Below are 16,235 nucleotides of genomic sequence, written 5' to 3'. Positions count from 1 at the left end.
TACGTAGCGATAGGCTTCCCGTTTGCCGCCTGTAAGTTTGGAACCGATTCGTGAAGCCGGTCGTTAGAGTTTGCTGAGGTAACGCTAACTTCTGCGCCAGTGTCGACGAGGTAGCGAACTCTCGTCATCACATCTGTGACTTTTAACAGACGGCTATGTTCGCCGGCTACGGTTGCCGTTAACGCGTGCCGGCTTGGAAGTTTCCCGAGTTTTTTTTCGTGTCCGTGTGTTTTAGGTTGAAGAAATCGCATGGTTTTCTGCAATTTCCGGAAGAATTTTCATACTGGTTATGATTCCAGCACCAGTCGGGGTTATTAGTATCTCGTGGTTTAGAGACAGATCGCTTACGTGAAGTGCTTCTTCGAGGAGTGTGTGACCGTTTACGGTCGTTACGAAAATTAAGATACCGCGTAAGTGTATGACATAACTCGGTTATGTCATTCTGGGCCGCTTGAGGCTTTTCTTTGACTGAAAAAATCTCGGTATTAGAAGATTTGGTGATTTCTAAAATGCAGTGCCTTGACTACTGCGAATAATTGTGCACGTGTGTCGATCACGTCAACTTCTGCGTAGCAAAACCACGATTTGATGTTATCTGGACAGAAGGGCATCAGTTGAAACGAAGGTGGGGACATAGTCTTAAGCCTAAGTACTTTGGGTGTCTGTTCAGTCATGGTGAAATATGAAGTACGAGAACGAACGAGGGAAATATATATATATCCAAAAACATGAAAAAATATCACAATGTACAAAAAATTAAAATAAGGCAATGATATATAGAATCCCAAAAAGGAACAGACTCACAGTTTGTAATTTGGTTTACCAGATCACGTTAGGCTCACCAATGAAGATGCCACAGGTATTCGGAGTTTGACAATGCCTTGGCCAGTAACACCTAATATGAACCGTACCCACCTAATGAAATCAAAAGATAGAAGAGAGGCGGTTCGAAGATACATTCGATAGGCTATCATTATATCGAGGATCGTCTGATCTAATCTGGATAGCCAATGCAGGGAGTGTTGAACACGACGTTCGCACTCGTGATCTTTCGCGGATGCATGACCGATCGCCTTCAGCTAGGTGAGTGCATTAAAAGTAATGTGGTCAGCATCCAATGTCGAAAACTTACAGAGCTATTTATTTTGGGGATTTATTTACCGCTACAAACTAATTCCCAGAATAGCAAAGCTCCCGTATGATGCTCAACTGACCAAACGCAACCTATCTCCATTGTCCTATAGAAGACCCAGACGCGATTTATTAACGGTTTTTAGGCTATTTGGTGATGAATTGCGTCTGATATGCTCTTATTTTTCTTGTCTTCCAAAACAGAAAGTTCAAGAGGACACTGAATTTGTTCACAAGACCAGGACAAATTACCTATCAGCTGACTACCGCCTTTCTCATCGAATCATCAACGATTGTTAGTGAAGCTCCATTTGTCGGTGCTTTCAAAAGAAGGTTGGATCAACTGAGAGACCACCATTATCCGAGCTAGCACAGGCCTCCTATCCTTTCGAAACTGAAACAATTTCCCGTTTATTCTTTTACTTTTGTTTGTTCTTCAGGCCTTTTTACTTATGGGACGCAACGTCTTTATTACGTTGCATAAACACTCTCATCCATGAGTTTGTGCAACCATTAAGCTCATAGTAGAGCGACTTTTGTGGCCTGGCATGAATAAAGACGTGAAGGAATGGGCACACTTCTGTGTAATCTGCCATTTTGGAGTTTGAAGGTTGTTTGATTGACTTCAAGTGTTGAGCGGTTGGTAGAATGTGGTTGTTTGTTGGGAATGTATGTGGTGTTTCTTAGTTTGTGTGATCGCTCAGATATCGGATATCAGTAACTCAGCTTCTGGGTATGTATAAAATCATTTCTGCAATAATTTGCACACGTATTTTTCAATTTGCCATGATCGGAACATGAACTTAAGCACAAGATACATCCTAGCTCATTAGTAAAGTAGTTTTTCAAACAAGTTGGTATACCTGGTGTATCGTTTTTATTTTCGGAAATGCATCGATTTATCCCTAATTGAAGTGGGATCCAGCGGGTGATATAGCCAGGGTCGTTTCTTTCCTTGGCTGTCTTGTAAGTGGTGCTGGTTTTGTACTTGTCTTAAGGTGCGTAAACTTCTATACAGATTATTGTATTCGTCTTAGAGAAATCATTTTGAAAAGATTTGCTTGACCAAAGTAGGTCTTAAATTGAATCGTCAGTTTTACTATCCCTAATAAGTTGTTTATGACAATCGTATTCACTGACAGTCATTAGGAAAATGGAACTGCGAAAGCTAGCTTCTATGGTTTTCTTTTCTTCAACATTATTCTCACATAACCACCTCACCCTTTATGTCTCTACAATTTGGCTGTGTCTTCAGCAGCGGTTACTGAAAATCGGCTGGGCAGTAAGCAGTATTTTACCGTGTCTTCGGCGTTAATTTCCACTCGACTAATTTAGGGCTAGCGATACCGGTGGGTAGCTGGAGAGGCTTTATGGAAGCTTTCAAATATGTAATTCAATTGTTCTAGGTATCGTGCTAGCCACCAACCAACTGCTCTAGAGATGCTCACGTCCATGGCATTAAATGATCTAATACCCATCACTTGTGCCCATTAAATGCGTAACAAGATAGGTTACTACAAGTTTCGTTGAAAAGTCGATTCTTAATCACAATCTAGAAGCTTTTTCACTTGTCAGGCAAGGTGAAGTAACTTTAGTAGAATTCGGCACAATGACTCAGTATCTCAGACTGAATGAATACATTAATAAAATATGACCACAACATAGTAAGAAGAATTTGTCAGAAAATGATGCTTTTTATTGGTAATTTTAAGCGCCGTTTCATCCATATAATCTACCACTGAACACATTTTATTGTTTTGTCAAGTAACTCTCTGTAAATAAACCGATTGTTTCTATCTTGAAATCTAACACACTAAGCACGCACTAAATTCCTGACTGCACTTACAGTATCAATTAAACTTGAGTAGGTTGAATAGCTGAATACTCCAATGTCTTACTAATGACTAAAAGCTATTAGTTGTTAGCTGGTTTTAACGTCTGAAGTGTATACTGCAATATTAAGTCCTGCAGTCTAGTGAATATAGTTCTAAACGTGATAGATCGAGATTCAGCATCACAGAATTTCGAGAAATAATTATTTAATGGTGATCATTAGAGGTATTTCGATCGGTATATTTTTCTTCATTGATTTCATTGTTGTATAATTAATACTAGAATACAGCAAGCCAAAAAAGGCGTTCAAATCTAAAGCAAAGTGTTTTGTTAGGATCTTCATAGAATATGAAGCCCTAAAACTTTGATGCACCCCAAATTTGTCATAAACATCCCACCCTGGAATATAGAATCTTCTCAATAACCTGTGATGTTGAAGGAGGTAGACTAAGTTGTAAGATGAAAAGGTAGGTCACTCGATTGGGTCTTTGTGTCCCCTATGTTTCATTGCTTTAGTGCGAACGAGGGGACTTGAATCTAACTAATTTATATGACGTTTTACACTGTATCTAAACCTTTTCCGGTAGGTACTAGGTTACACCAGTATCTCACAGTTCGGGATTTCTTGTAAAGGGAGAAGCGCGTCGGAGGTCAAAACACATCAATGTCTCATCTAGTGCATACGACTGCTAATTAAAAAACTACAGCTCCTGAACACACATTTTTCATTTTATTTACGTTTTTCTACCTGTTTTATATGCATATAGAAGTTTTGTAGTGTGAGCGAAAAGTAGGACCTTGTTAAAATGTTTTGTGCTGGAAATTCAGTTGTGCACAGTACTAAGTATTGAATAAAGGGATTATTATTGTTGTATAGAATATCGTAAATAACACCAACACAATTATGTTCAAACTCGCTTGATACTTTAGTTTCTAGCGTCCAAGTGCGTATTCATTAATTTAACATCACAAGATGATTAATTCACTTTTTATTGATTTGGCTATGCTAATGTCAGTAGTATAGATGCCATGTGACTGTAGTGCGTGGAATTTATGTCAAATAAGGTAATTAGTATCTATAGTTTAATAAAACGAATCTTACTGACGAAATAATATACAGATTTGTGTATTGAGGATAGAAAACCTACAATCTGTGTTTGTCCTAATCTTGTAAGCTTCTGAGTGTCTGGTTTTCTTTTGGATTAGTGAGTTGAAGGGGTAGACACCACTTCTGGTAACTGGTTTCAAGAACCGATGACTCGATAGTCGCCGTCTGTACTTTTCTCAAGATATCCGAGTCACCTTTTAAACAGAGGCTTGCAACCTAAACTGAGTTTTCAAGTTTGGATCTCACTAAGGTTGTATATACTGTAGTGAACATATTAGTATCTAACTTGGTAAACGTTCGTCTTAAAGCTTATGGGGTTTTGTACGCCTCAGCTGCTACCTCTAGGCAGTAGACCGTGGTCTTAATATCATGGCTCATTTTCATCTGAAGATCCAGATTATGGGCACTGACTTCCCCTGTGCTATATATGTTTACATTTGTATCCGCAATGTGCATGTAAACATACTTAGCCACGTTGATAGGCACCAACCATTTTTTTAGATCAGCTAGTCATAACATCTAAGTCTGGCTGAAGTGCACATGCATATACGCCTCCTATTACTTGACTCGATTTTCACATCAGCGTATAGTAGCATAGGTGACTCAACCATATTTGGGAGTTCATTTACATACGGTATAAAAAGTAAAAGACCTAGGACAGAGCATTGCAGTACTCCACTAAGTACTGGTTTCCAGTAGGAGCATTTGAAATTCATTTTTTCTGTCTACGACCTACCAAGAAATCGTTGATCTACTTTAGGAGAGGTCCGGCAATTCTTGAATTTTCCAGCCTCAAGAGTAGTTTATATTTTTGGCACCTTATCAAATGCTTTGCTGAAGTCTACGTAGATAACATCCACTGATTTTCTGTTATGTAGAGCCTTTGTCCATTTATTTCGCTTTAACGGGGCTTGTTATGCAAGATAATCTTTTCTTGAAACCATGTAGTTCGCTGTTTAACAAGTTGTTGGTTTCCACAGATGTCATTATAGTCTTTTTGATTATTCTTTTAACTACGACACTGGTGAAGCTAACAGGTTTGTAGTTTGATCGAAGTTGTTTCGACTCTGTTTTGTCCTTCTAGTTCGTAGGTAACTCACCTTGTTCAAGTGACATATTGATTATCGTAGTGAGTTATAGTATCACTATTGTTTTTCTCTAATAACAAAAGGCATTTCATATTATTAATTTTAGCAGATCACAGAAAAGTAACAAAGATGCCTAGTGTGACTACAACAAGTACTGTCAGTTCATCAGGAGTTCGTTTAATGCGTAAAACTTCATGTACTGGTACCAACGATCAAGCTAATAATTCTTCGTTTCAACACAATCCTGACAGAAAATCACTAAGAGATCAACCAAATGTAGGGAAATATAAGTTAATTCGTACACTTGGTCGTGGTAATTTTGCAAAAGTCAAATTAGCACAACATGTTTCAACTGGACGTGAAGTGAGAATTCGAACATTATTTATTTTTACAGATTATGTTTTATGAAAATCACTTAGGAATTTTCTAATTCAATTTGTATATTAATTTGAATAGTTTTTCTCCAAAACTGATATTCGCCTGAATATAGCTCGTTAAAAATAAGTCAGTGTTAATCCACATAAGATATTCAAGTATTCCATTCGATTTATATGCAAACGACATTGTCATTGAAATGCAAAGTAGAACAGCATCCTACCTTGTTAACACACTTCAATCCATCGTATATGTAGTTGATCATAGACAAACAACTTCATCATGCAGATTTAGTTTCTGATTATCATTTCAAATTTCATTACCAGTTTGATTTAAACTATTTATCAAATTACTGTATAGATTGAAGACTTCCGAAATTTGTATGGTAATCATTGTTTATGCTTAACCAGTTATTTATTTATTTTTCTTTTAAGAAACTAAAAACCTCCCCCATTATATTATTGCAGGTTGCTGTGAAAGTGATCGATAAAACTCAGCTTAATCAGGCCAGTTTGAAAAAAGTAAGTTAATTAATTAGTATAACACTAACATGCAATTCATTTACTGAGTACATATTTATTTTTTTCAGCTTTAAGTTACTGTAGATAGGAGGATGATGATTTTATCCGACTGCTCAAACTCAAGTTAAACTTGAATTTGTTACCTACTAATTGAAAGCTTATTTTATGTTATTTTATTTCAACACATAAATATTGGTACAAGAGGGCACCAAATATATATGCGCCACACCATATTTGTGTGTGTGGGCTGTGATACTGCCCAGGTGCCCATACCGAAGCAGGTGGTTTTCTTAGGGGGCCACACCCGGAGCCTTTGACCTAAAGGTCTGATCCACAAGGCGGTAGAGCATCGTGAGGAGATGCAGTCCTATGGTATCCGGTGACCAACAATTGGTTCATACGCCATTTGTTCCCGCAGTATACTGGAGCCCATGTACACCATTGGTTTGGAATACGGTTAAAGCGCCGAACATTCGCTTTTCGTCCTCTCATTTTCGTAAACAACACCCCCGCCACGAGAAGGCAGTGAGTAGGACTTCCCTGGCAGAGGCTGTATACGTGGGGCCGTGTGAGAGCATTTCGAGAGGGAGGGCGCTCGCGCGCGAGACTGATAGGTCCTGGGTTCGAATCTCGCGGGAGAGGGGTGGGACCGTGGAAGGGCACTGTTGAGGAGTCCCATACTAGGACGAAACGGCCATCCATTGCTTCCAGGTATTCCATGGTGGTCTAGTTTCAATCGACTGATGATTTCAACTATTGAAATATATTAAAATTCTTGAAGTAATTATAATCTCTATTGTAATTTTTAGTGGGAATGTTAGTTTTGTCTATTACGTGAATATGCGTTTCACCATAGATGAGCCAGAGCTATGATGAAACTACTTTCTTTCTCGAACATACTGAAATACTATCAAGTAATAAATGGTATAGATCATTTCTCTCTGTATATATATATATATATATATATATATATATATATATATATTGATTTTCTCCCAAATAAATTGTCTATCTTCCTTTATTATTATTATTATTATTATTATTATTATTATTATCTTTTCTTATCGAATTCGTTTTACTCCTTAGTATGGTTTGTACATAAGCATGAAAGTAAGTGGGGAGAGAGAGGGAGGGAGAAAGAGTGAATGATTAAGAGATGACAACTAAGGCCAATGGGCCAATATGTATATTACAGAATTCCACAAATAATTAAAACAATAGGCTGTCTTTCAAAAAATCAATAACAATAATGATAATAATGATAAAGTCAATTTGACACGTGTTGCTATCTCTCTCCCTTTCTCTCTCTCTCTCTCTCATTCTCTCCTTTCATTTCTGTCACTCACGAATATTCACACAGATATAAAGAGATAGATAGAGAGAGGTAGAGATAAAAATCAATTATATTTAATATCTTTTCATTGATTTTTTTGTGTTTAACAATAGCTATACTCTCTTTATCCATTGTATAATTTGGAGTATTAATAGTATTATTATTGTTATTATTACTACCGGAAAAAATGTTAGACATTTGTTTCATATTACTTATATGGTTAATTAAAGTGTCCATTGAAACTACATCACCATGAAAAACCTGGAAGCACTAGACAGCAGTTTCTTCCTAGTATGGGACACCTCAGCTGCAGTGCGCATCCACGATCCTGCCCCGCGAGATTCGAACCCAGAACCTATGAGTTTCGCGCGCTTCTAAGTTGACTTTCAAACTCGAAAATGCTCTGATATGGCTGAGAGTAGGGCGAGCCAGCTCTTCTTCACGAAATGCTCTCACATGGCAACGTGCATACAATCACTGTCACAGAAGTCCTACTCATTGCCTTCTTGTGGCATTACTGTTGTTTACAAAATTGACAACATGGAAAGCGAATATTCGGCATTTTAACTGGGTTAGTGGATATGAAGGATCCACCTAGTTGAGTTGAAAAATCTTGATTCCGACCCAATGGATTTATTAAGTCACAATTGAGTCTGTTTCTTTGTTCAGATGAATTTGAATATATTACTGATTGATTTTAGTTTGAAAACCATTGGTAATCTAAAAACATTGTACGGTTATCGAACCTTGTTTAAATCAATCTAGTTTGCGATATAAATCACGAATTAAACAATAAACAAGCTGATTTGATTAGGAATGTATTACTCTCAGATAGTGTACTTCATACAGATTAGTCTTTTGAAACAATGAAGTAATGAATAAGTTTATATTCATTGAGTGAGGTAGCTGGTATATGTTATAAGTGCTTAACCATCTCTTATCTGTATGGCTATAATTAATCGATGTAACAGTAGGCTATCAAATGGACATGCTAACTGTATAAATCAGATGGATTATAGAACTGTGAATTCAATTTTATAACCAATGAATCATGGGTTGCAGTTCTACTTTTATTCATCAGAGTTCTATTAATAATACATTGGTCTCATTTCTCGACCGTAGCTGCTACCTTGACGCGGTGGTCAAGCTTGCCTGTCGTGATGACCCAACCGAGCTATATTGGCTGGAACATATGTTCCTGTAGGTTCTACCATGCCAGGCAGGTCGATTGGAGAACGGTAAGACTAAAAGCAGCAACTCAAGGTCTGAGGGCGAAGTCGTACTGCTGACTGTAGAGGGGTGTGACAGCAGTAAAGTGTTTCCCTCAGACAACCAGCATCTACAGTGATGCTGCCTTCCCACAAGGAGGGGTGGGGCTAGAAAAGGTCGACCCTAAAAATGTCACACCTCACCTTACCTCACGGATTTCCGTCTCCGGCGGTAAGGCCCTTTGAAGAACGGAGCTAACACGTCAAAAACCTTCCACAAAAAGGCCGTGCGCGACCGGCCTCAAGCAATTGTCCCTTGGGCTCTGCGGTCACGCACCCGGGCCGTTAAGACCAACGCTAATCCGATTTCCTTTTCAGGTTCCTCAAGAAACACTTCCACAGTGTGGGCAGCCGGTAAGTGACACCAGCCCTCATACCCGTAACAGCACACGAGACCAAGTTGGTCACATTCAAATCCTTCCTACACCTCTTAATACCACTCTTATCTCCCCGATTAACCCTTCTCACGTCCTTTTTTCACCTCGCACCGCTAGGGTAAACGATTCGAGTACGTGGAACGCTATTCCTGGTCTCCTGAAACCACGCTCTAAACTACACGTAGGAGCTTTTAACGTACGAACACTTTGCCAAATAGGACAGCAGGCTTCCTTAGCTATAACTTTAGTATCTCGCGCCATCGATGTGTGCTGCGTCTCCGAAACGCGCATACAAGATCCAAGTAGCGTCATTCATTTGAGATCACCATGCCAAAAGAAAGAACCAACTCGATTCACACTTCGTGTATCTGGAAGCCCTGATTCTGCTTCTCGTGGCCTCACCGGCGTAGGCATAGCATTGAGTTCTAGGGCAGAACTAGCTCTCTTAGAGTGGATCCCAGTAGACAGTCGTTTGTGCGCTGTCCGACTGAACGGAACAGTAAGAATACGGAAAGATAGGGACACTCCTCGTAGCCTCTTCGTCGTCTCTGCCTATTCTCCCACTAACTGCAGCTCAGATGATGTAAAAGATGACTGCCTCGACGTGCGATGTTCAGTGGTATAGGAGTAGGTTGGAAGAAAGATAGGGGCGGCCAGACCAAAACATGGCAGAAGTCCATGAAGTCATTGACAAGTGGACTGAGTCATGTTGGTAGATGTAGACTACCTGGTTGGGGACCGCGAGATGATAGCAACCGATGGTTAGAGCGCCTGAATGACATGGCTCAAAATCGTTCGCAATGTTGTGAGCAGGTGCATCCACTCTTTGTTTTCTCCCAAATTCTAATCTTCTGAATTCTTCATGTCCCTTTTTTTCCTCTTTCCAAATTTATTTCACTGGATTATACTCCTTGAATAACATCTTCAAACCCTGAACTTCCCGATTACTGCTTATACTCTTACTACCTTTACCACTACGGGATTTGAATCGACAACTGCATCTCTGTGCTAATGTGGTGTGGCAACGCGAACTGATGTACGTACGTATGAAGTTCTACGTTGTTACTGACTGACTGAAATCTCATTTACTATGGAGAAAGTGTCATAGATTCGATTGTTGCTTCATGTATTTTAGGCAGTCAGTCAGGTAACATATCTAACTCTTATATTTAATGTGTCATCCAACAAGATACTGAGTACGGGAATCTGTATTTTAATCTACCAGGTTACATTGAATAATAATACTTTCTTGATCATCAAAAAATAATTATTTTTTGGATTATTCAACTTTCTTTTTATGCTTTTTCCCTTTCAATATCAGCTATTCCGAGAAGTGAATATTATGAAAATGTTAAATCATCCAAACATCGGTAAGATACAATTTTGTTTATGGTTATTATTGTACAATAATCATATATGATCATTCAGTCACTCAGTGATTGTAACCATTAGTACATAATCTCATCATTGATTACTGATCCAATTTTATCGATTAAGTTATATAGCCATTAAGTTAAGTAACTTGACACATGGCTGTATACTTTATATTAGCTAGTAAGAGAGAGACGTTACTATTGATTTATACAGGTTAACACCGGTTCGAGCTGTCCAGGTTTTTGGATACTCCCTACTAATGAATACCAATTACCAAGAAATCTAATATCAGGACATACTGTTTATTGCCTAAAATACTTTCATCTAACATTCGTATATCATTAAACTTAAATTGTAGAAAACTCTAGTTTCAATTGTGTTGTTAGAATGAATTGATTTAACATGGAGTTGATAATATTCCGGTTCGATCGTATGGAAATTCATCGCTAAGACGACGACATGTCACTGATTAGTGGAGGTGTATAGGTTTGGGTTTAAACCATTCAATATTTAATCAATAGATTTCATATTCGAACCTCACTCGACATATTTTTGTTTGAACAACTAGCTAATATTAACCCCTCTTATAACAAACAGCTTGACTCAAAATCAAGTGCATTCAAAAGTTGCTAATATTATCGGTTTAAGTGATTTTGCTTAGAATTGATTAATTCAATTAGTGGTAGTCATCAATGGAAATGCTATTGTAAAATGGAGTTGCCAGGGGAATTATTTGATTTGAGTTTGCTGCTCAATTATTCCTATACAATAATCATGTCTAGACAAAAGGTGATGATGAGAACACTTCAATGAACATATGTTATTTCTTCACGTTTCCATGATAGTTGTCTAGTTGATGATAAGGCGTTGAAAACCATAGTTATAATTGTGTATACTTGTGTTGTCTGATTGTGGATGTATTATTATTTGTTTAAAAAAGGTAGAAAGGAGAAAGGCAATGTAGGATCACTGTTCTACTGATATAATGTCGTTTCTAACTGGTCTAACAATTACAGTTACTTTCTGTGTTTCTGCGTGAAATTTTCAGTCTAATTTTTAATCTATACTTTTTATATTGTGAATTCATTTGTTCATTCTTTTTCTTTGTAACAGTATAGATTTTTATGACCCCATTTTGGCAACTTTTACCACCCGTAGTGTTGATGACATGTTCATATCATTTGTTCATCAGCACCGTCTGTTTTAATTTATAGTCATAAAAATGAAATTTATAAATAACAGACACAAATAGGCCAGAAGGTTTTAACCGTAGATACCTTCGAAGGATTCCTCATGTATGTATGTGTGTGTGGTGGTGGGCAACAAAAAATTGATTAATGCGGTCAGTCAGTCAGTCAGTAACAACGTAGAACTTCGTACGTACGTACATCAGTTCGCGTTGCCACACCACATTAGCACAGAGATGCAGTTGTCGATTCAAATCCCATAGTTGTAGAGGTAGTAAAAGTATAAGCAGTAATCGGGAAGATTAGGGTTTGAAGATGTTATTCAAGGAGTATAATCCAGTGAAATAAATTTGGAAAGAGAAAAAAAGGGACATGAAGAATTCAGAAGATTAGAATTTGGGAGAACACAAAGAGTGGATGCACTTGCACTGTTCCAAACAATTTTGAGCCATGTCATTCAGGCTCTCTAACCCTCGGTTGCTATCATCTCGCGGTCCCCAACCAGGTGGTCTACACCTACTAACATGACTCAGTCCACTTGTCAATGAATCCATGGACTTGTGACATGTTTTCATCTGGCCTTCTTTAGCTTTCTTTCAACCTCGTAATACACCATAAAACATCGCACATCGAGGCAGTCGGTGGTTGGGAATGCATAACACATGTCCCAGCTATCTCAACTCATGAAGTTTCATTACTTCATCAATGGATTTGCCATCCTTACCTAGTACCCGTTTCCTAACAACTATGTTACTTACTTGATGGTCCCATGATATACGAGCAATGTTTCGAAGACACCTATGATCGAAAACTAGTAACCTATGAATATCCTCTACACTTACCGGCCATGTTTCACTGCCATAAAGTAGGACGGAGCGAACTGCTGCGCAGTAAACACGTTCTTTGGTTGATAGACGGATATCTCGCCTACTCCATAAATGACGCAAGTTGGCAAAAGCTAGCCGGGCCTTCAGTATCCGTGCTGAGATTTTGTCACACACCAGACCACAAGGGCTGATGAGACTTCCAAGATAAGTGAAGCGGTCGACACACTCAACTACTTCACCCCCTATCATTAGTTCGGGTGTCGATGTAACCCAATCCTGAAGCAACATTTTGCATTTCGAGGGAGAGAATCGCATCCCGAACATGCTTGCATTGTTGCTTAGAGTGGTCAGAAGACTCTGAATTTTGTCAGCGTCTTCACCAAATAAAACTATATCATCAGCATATTCTAAGTCAGTCAGTCAGCTACAACTTAGGACCAGGCACATATGTGCATCAGTCCAAATTGCCATACCTCATTAGCACAACAAGATGAACAGCGGATTCATAGAAGTAGTTAATTCAGTGGTGGTAATATATAAAAGAAAGATTGTGTATGAGGACATAGTACACGAATAAAGAATTAGTTTGTAGAAAGAAAGATATGAAGCGATTTTGGTTTCATAGTTTGAAGGAAGACAAGGAGTGTATACACCTACACTATTGTGATCGATTCTGAGCCATGTCACCCACATTCTCGAACTATTGGTTATTATAGACACGCGGACCCCAAATATGTTGTTTTATTTAGTTGAGGTCATGAACCGATTGATTTTAGACCACCATTGAAAACCTGGAAGCATTGGACGGCCGTTTCGTGCTATTGCTTCACTCCCTATCATTAGTTCGGGTGTCGATGCAACTCAATCCTGAGGCAACATTTCGCATTTCGAGGGAGAGAATCGCATCCCGAACATGCTTGCATTGTTGCTTAGAGTGGTCAGAAGACTCTGCATTTTGTCAGCGTCTTCACCAAATAAAACTATGTCATCAGCATATTCTAAGTCAACAAGTGAACCTCCCGGTAGAAGTTCAACCCCTGGAAATTTAGATGAGGAGAGTGTTATCTCTAAAAGTACGTCGACGACAAAGTTAAACAAGAGTGGAGAGAGTGGACAGCCCTGACGAACACCACTTGAGGTAATCAATTCTGATGACAGTTCGCCATAAGCTCTCACTCGACCAGTTGCGTTCGAGTAGAGAGCCTTTACAAGGTTAATGTACTTCTTTGGTGCTCCTTTCACTGTCGAACACTGCCATAGAACCTCACGATCAACTGAGTCAAATGCCGCCTTAAGGTCGAGAAATACTATCATTGTGGGGCGTCTGAATGTGTGTCTGTGTTCTAGAACCTGACGTAGTGTGAATATCTGATCTATACAACCACGTCCAGGTCGAAAACCAGCCTGATTTTCTCTAGTCTGTTCTTCACGAGCTTTGGTTACCTAAGACCTCGGTCAATCTCGCTGCTAATACTGGACCACCATCCTTAAAAATCTCAGGAGTAAACCTGTCAGGGCCTGCTGCTCTCCCTCGCTTCAGATTTCCTATGGCTTTTTCAACTTCGTAAAGGGACGGAGGACCTACATTAACTTGCCATTCAGGTTGACTGGAGATCGTGGGAAACCGAAGTGTGGCTGAAGGCCAGTTGAACTGATCCCTAAAGTGTTCTGCCCATCGATCCAACCTCCTGGATTGAGAATGTATAATACGTCCATCTTTTTCTGTGATAGTTTCGCTAATAGTCGGGTTCCTAATACCGGTTTCCTTAACGAGTCTGAACAGTTGTCTGCTATTAGCTATTGCCGCTGCCTTTTCCATCTCTCTTGCTTTCGCTACCCACCACTGTTCGCGATCATTGCGTAGGCTTCTTGTCAGCTTGCGCTTAAGCTGACTCCGCTCTTCGTTATGTTCAGAGTCAGGTGGAATGAGTTTCCGAGCATCTATCAGTGCGATAGATGCTGCTGAGATCCAGTGTTTCTCGCTAACTTTACGGTTTACCTTACTAGCAGATATCACTGCTGTTTCCACAGCTTTTCGGATATCGTTCCACGCTGCCTCGGGGTGGGCATCACATACATGGCTGCCTAACTGTTTTCCTAGTTGTTTCTGAAATATACTCTCAGCTTGACTATCATTAAGTAGGACCCTAAGAGGTTTCCTTGCAGCGTCTTTCCTACGTCCAGTAAGACGCGATCAAATACGCACTCGCACTAGAGCATGATCTGAATCTAAGCATGTGCTCCAGAATAAGCGACAGTCTTCTATCGAGCCCCTCCATCGGTGGGTGATAGCGATGTGATCTATTTGGGTCCAACGTTGGAATGAATTAGGGGGTCGCCATGTTAAAAGATGTTTTTCCTTATGCTTAAAGTTAGTATTTGCAAGGAACAGGCCGGTTATCTGAGCAAAGCTGCAACAGACGGTCGCCATTATCTGTTCTTTGAGCCACGACACCATAAAATCCACCTAGGTGTCTTTCCCCATCGCTTAGTTTACCTACTTGAGCATTAAAGTCACCGGCCACTATTACTACATCAGAGCGCATAGCTTTTCGGAGAAGGTCGGAAAGCTTTCTGTAAAACTCATCTTTTACATCATCTGAGCTGCAGTTAGTGGGAGAATAGGCAGAGACGACGAAGAGGCAACGACGAGTGTCCCTATCTTTCCGGATTCTTACTGTTCCGTTCAGTCGGACAGCGCACAAACGGCTGTCTACTGGGATCCACTCTAAGAGAGGTAGTTCTGCCCTAGAACTCAATGCTATGCCTACGCCGGTGAGGCCACGAGAAGCAGAATCAGGGCTTCCAGATACACGAAGTGTGAATCGAGTTGGTTCTTCCTTTCGACTTGGTGATCTCAAATGAATGACGCTACTCGGATCCTATATGTGCGTTTCGGAGACGCAGAACACATCGATGGCGCGAGATTCTAAATTCCTAGCTAAGGAAGCCTGCTGCCCTATTTGGCAAAGTGTTCGTACGTTAAAAGCTCCTACGTGTAGTTTAGAGCGTGGTTTCAGGAGACCAGGAATAGCGTTCCACGTACTCGAATCGTTTACCCTAGCGGTGCGAGGTGAAAAAAGGACGTGAGAAGGGTTAATCGGGGAGATAAGAGTGGTATTAAGAGGTGTAGGAAGGATTTGAATGTGACCAACTTGGTCTCGTGTGCTGTTACGGGTATGAGGGCTGGTGTCACTTACCGGCTGCCCACACTGTGGAAGTGTTTCTTGAGGAACCTGAAAAGGAAATCGGATTAGCGTTGGTCTTAACGGCCCGGGAGCGTGACCACAGAGCCCAAGGGACAATTGCTTGAGGCCGGTCGCGCACGGCCTTTTTGTGGAAGGTTTTTGACGTGTTAGCTCCGTTCTTCAAAGGGCCTTACCACCGGAGACGGAAATCCGTGAGGTAAGGTGAGGTGTAACATTTTTAGGGTCGACCTTTTCTAACCCCACCCCTCCTTGTGGGAAGGCAGCATCACTGTAGATGCTGGTTGTCTGAGGGAAACACTTTACTGCAGTCACACCCCTCTACAGTCAGCAGTACGACTTCACCCTCAGACCTTGAGTTGCTGCTTTTAGTCTTACCGTTCTCCAATCGACGTGCCTGGCATGGTAGAACCTACAGGAACATATGTTCCAGCCAATATAGCTCGGTTGGGTCATCACGACAGGCAAACTTGACCACCGTGTCAAGGTTGCATCTTTGGTCGGGATTAATGCGGTGGTTTAATATGATATACTAGGTAACGATAACGAGTGGTTTGATAGAGTGGTGTTTGCTTATCTTCATTGATTGAGGTAGCTGGAGTAAATT

The 16,235-nt window shown here is 40.1% G+C and overlaps 1 protein-coding gene across 1 annotated transcript in view; it reads left to right on the top strand.

Moving 5' to 3' along the window:
* Nucleotides 1–1,664: 1,664 nt before the first annotated feature.
* The window catches only part of SIK3_1 (SIK kinase 3), a 95,050-nt gene continuing 80,479 nt past the window's right edge, over nt 1,665–16,235 (top strand). Inside the window, exons 1-4 of the mRNA XM_051207983.1 lie at nt 1,665–1,864; nt 5,267–5,523; nt 6,003–6,056; nt 10,356–10,404. Of these exons, the coding sequence (XP_051072903.1) occupies nt 5,290–5,523; nt 6,003–6,056; nt 10,356–10,404 (337 nt within the window). The 5' untranslated portion in view covers nt 1,665–1,864; nt 5,267–5,289. The remainder of the gene's footprint in view (nt 1,865–5,266; nt 5,524–6,002; nt 6,057–10,355; nt 10,405–16,235) is intronic.

Source organism: Schistosoma haematobium, chromosome 1, assembly GCF_000699445.3.
Source record: "Schistosoma haematobium chromosome 1, whole genome shotgun sequence".
Taxonomy (NCBI): domain Eukaryota; kingdom Metazoa; phylum Platyhelminthes; class Trematoda; order Strigeidida; family Schistosomatidae; genus Schistosoma; species Schistosoma haematobium.
The sequence above is the reverse complement of the archived record's forward strand: the minus strand, read 5'-3'. Positions and strand labels throughout refer to the sequence as shown.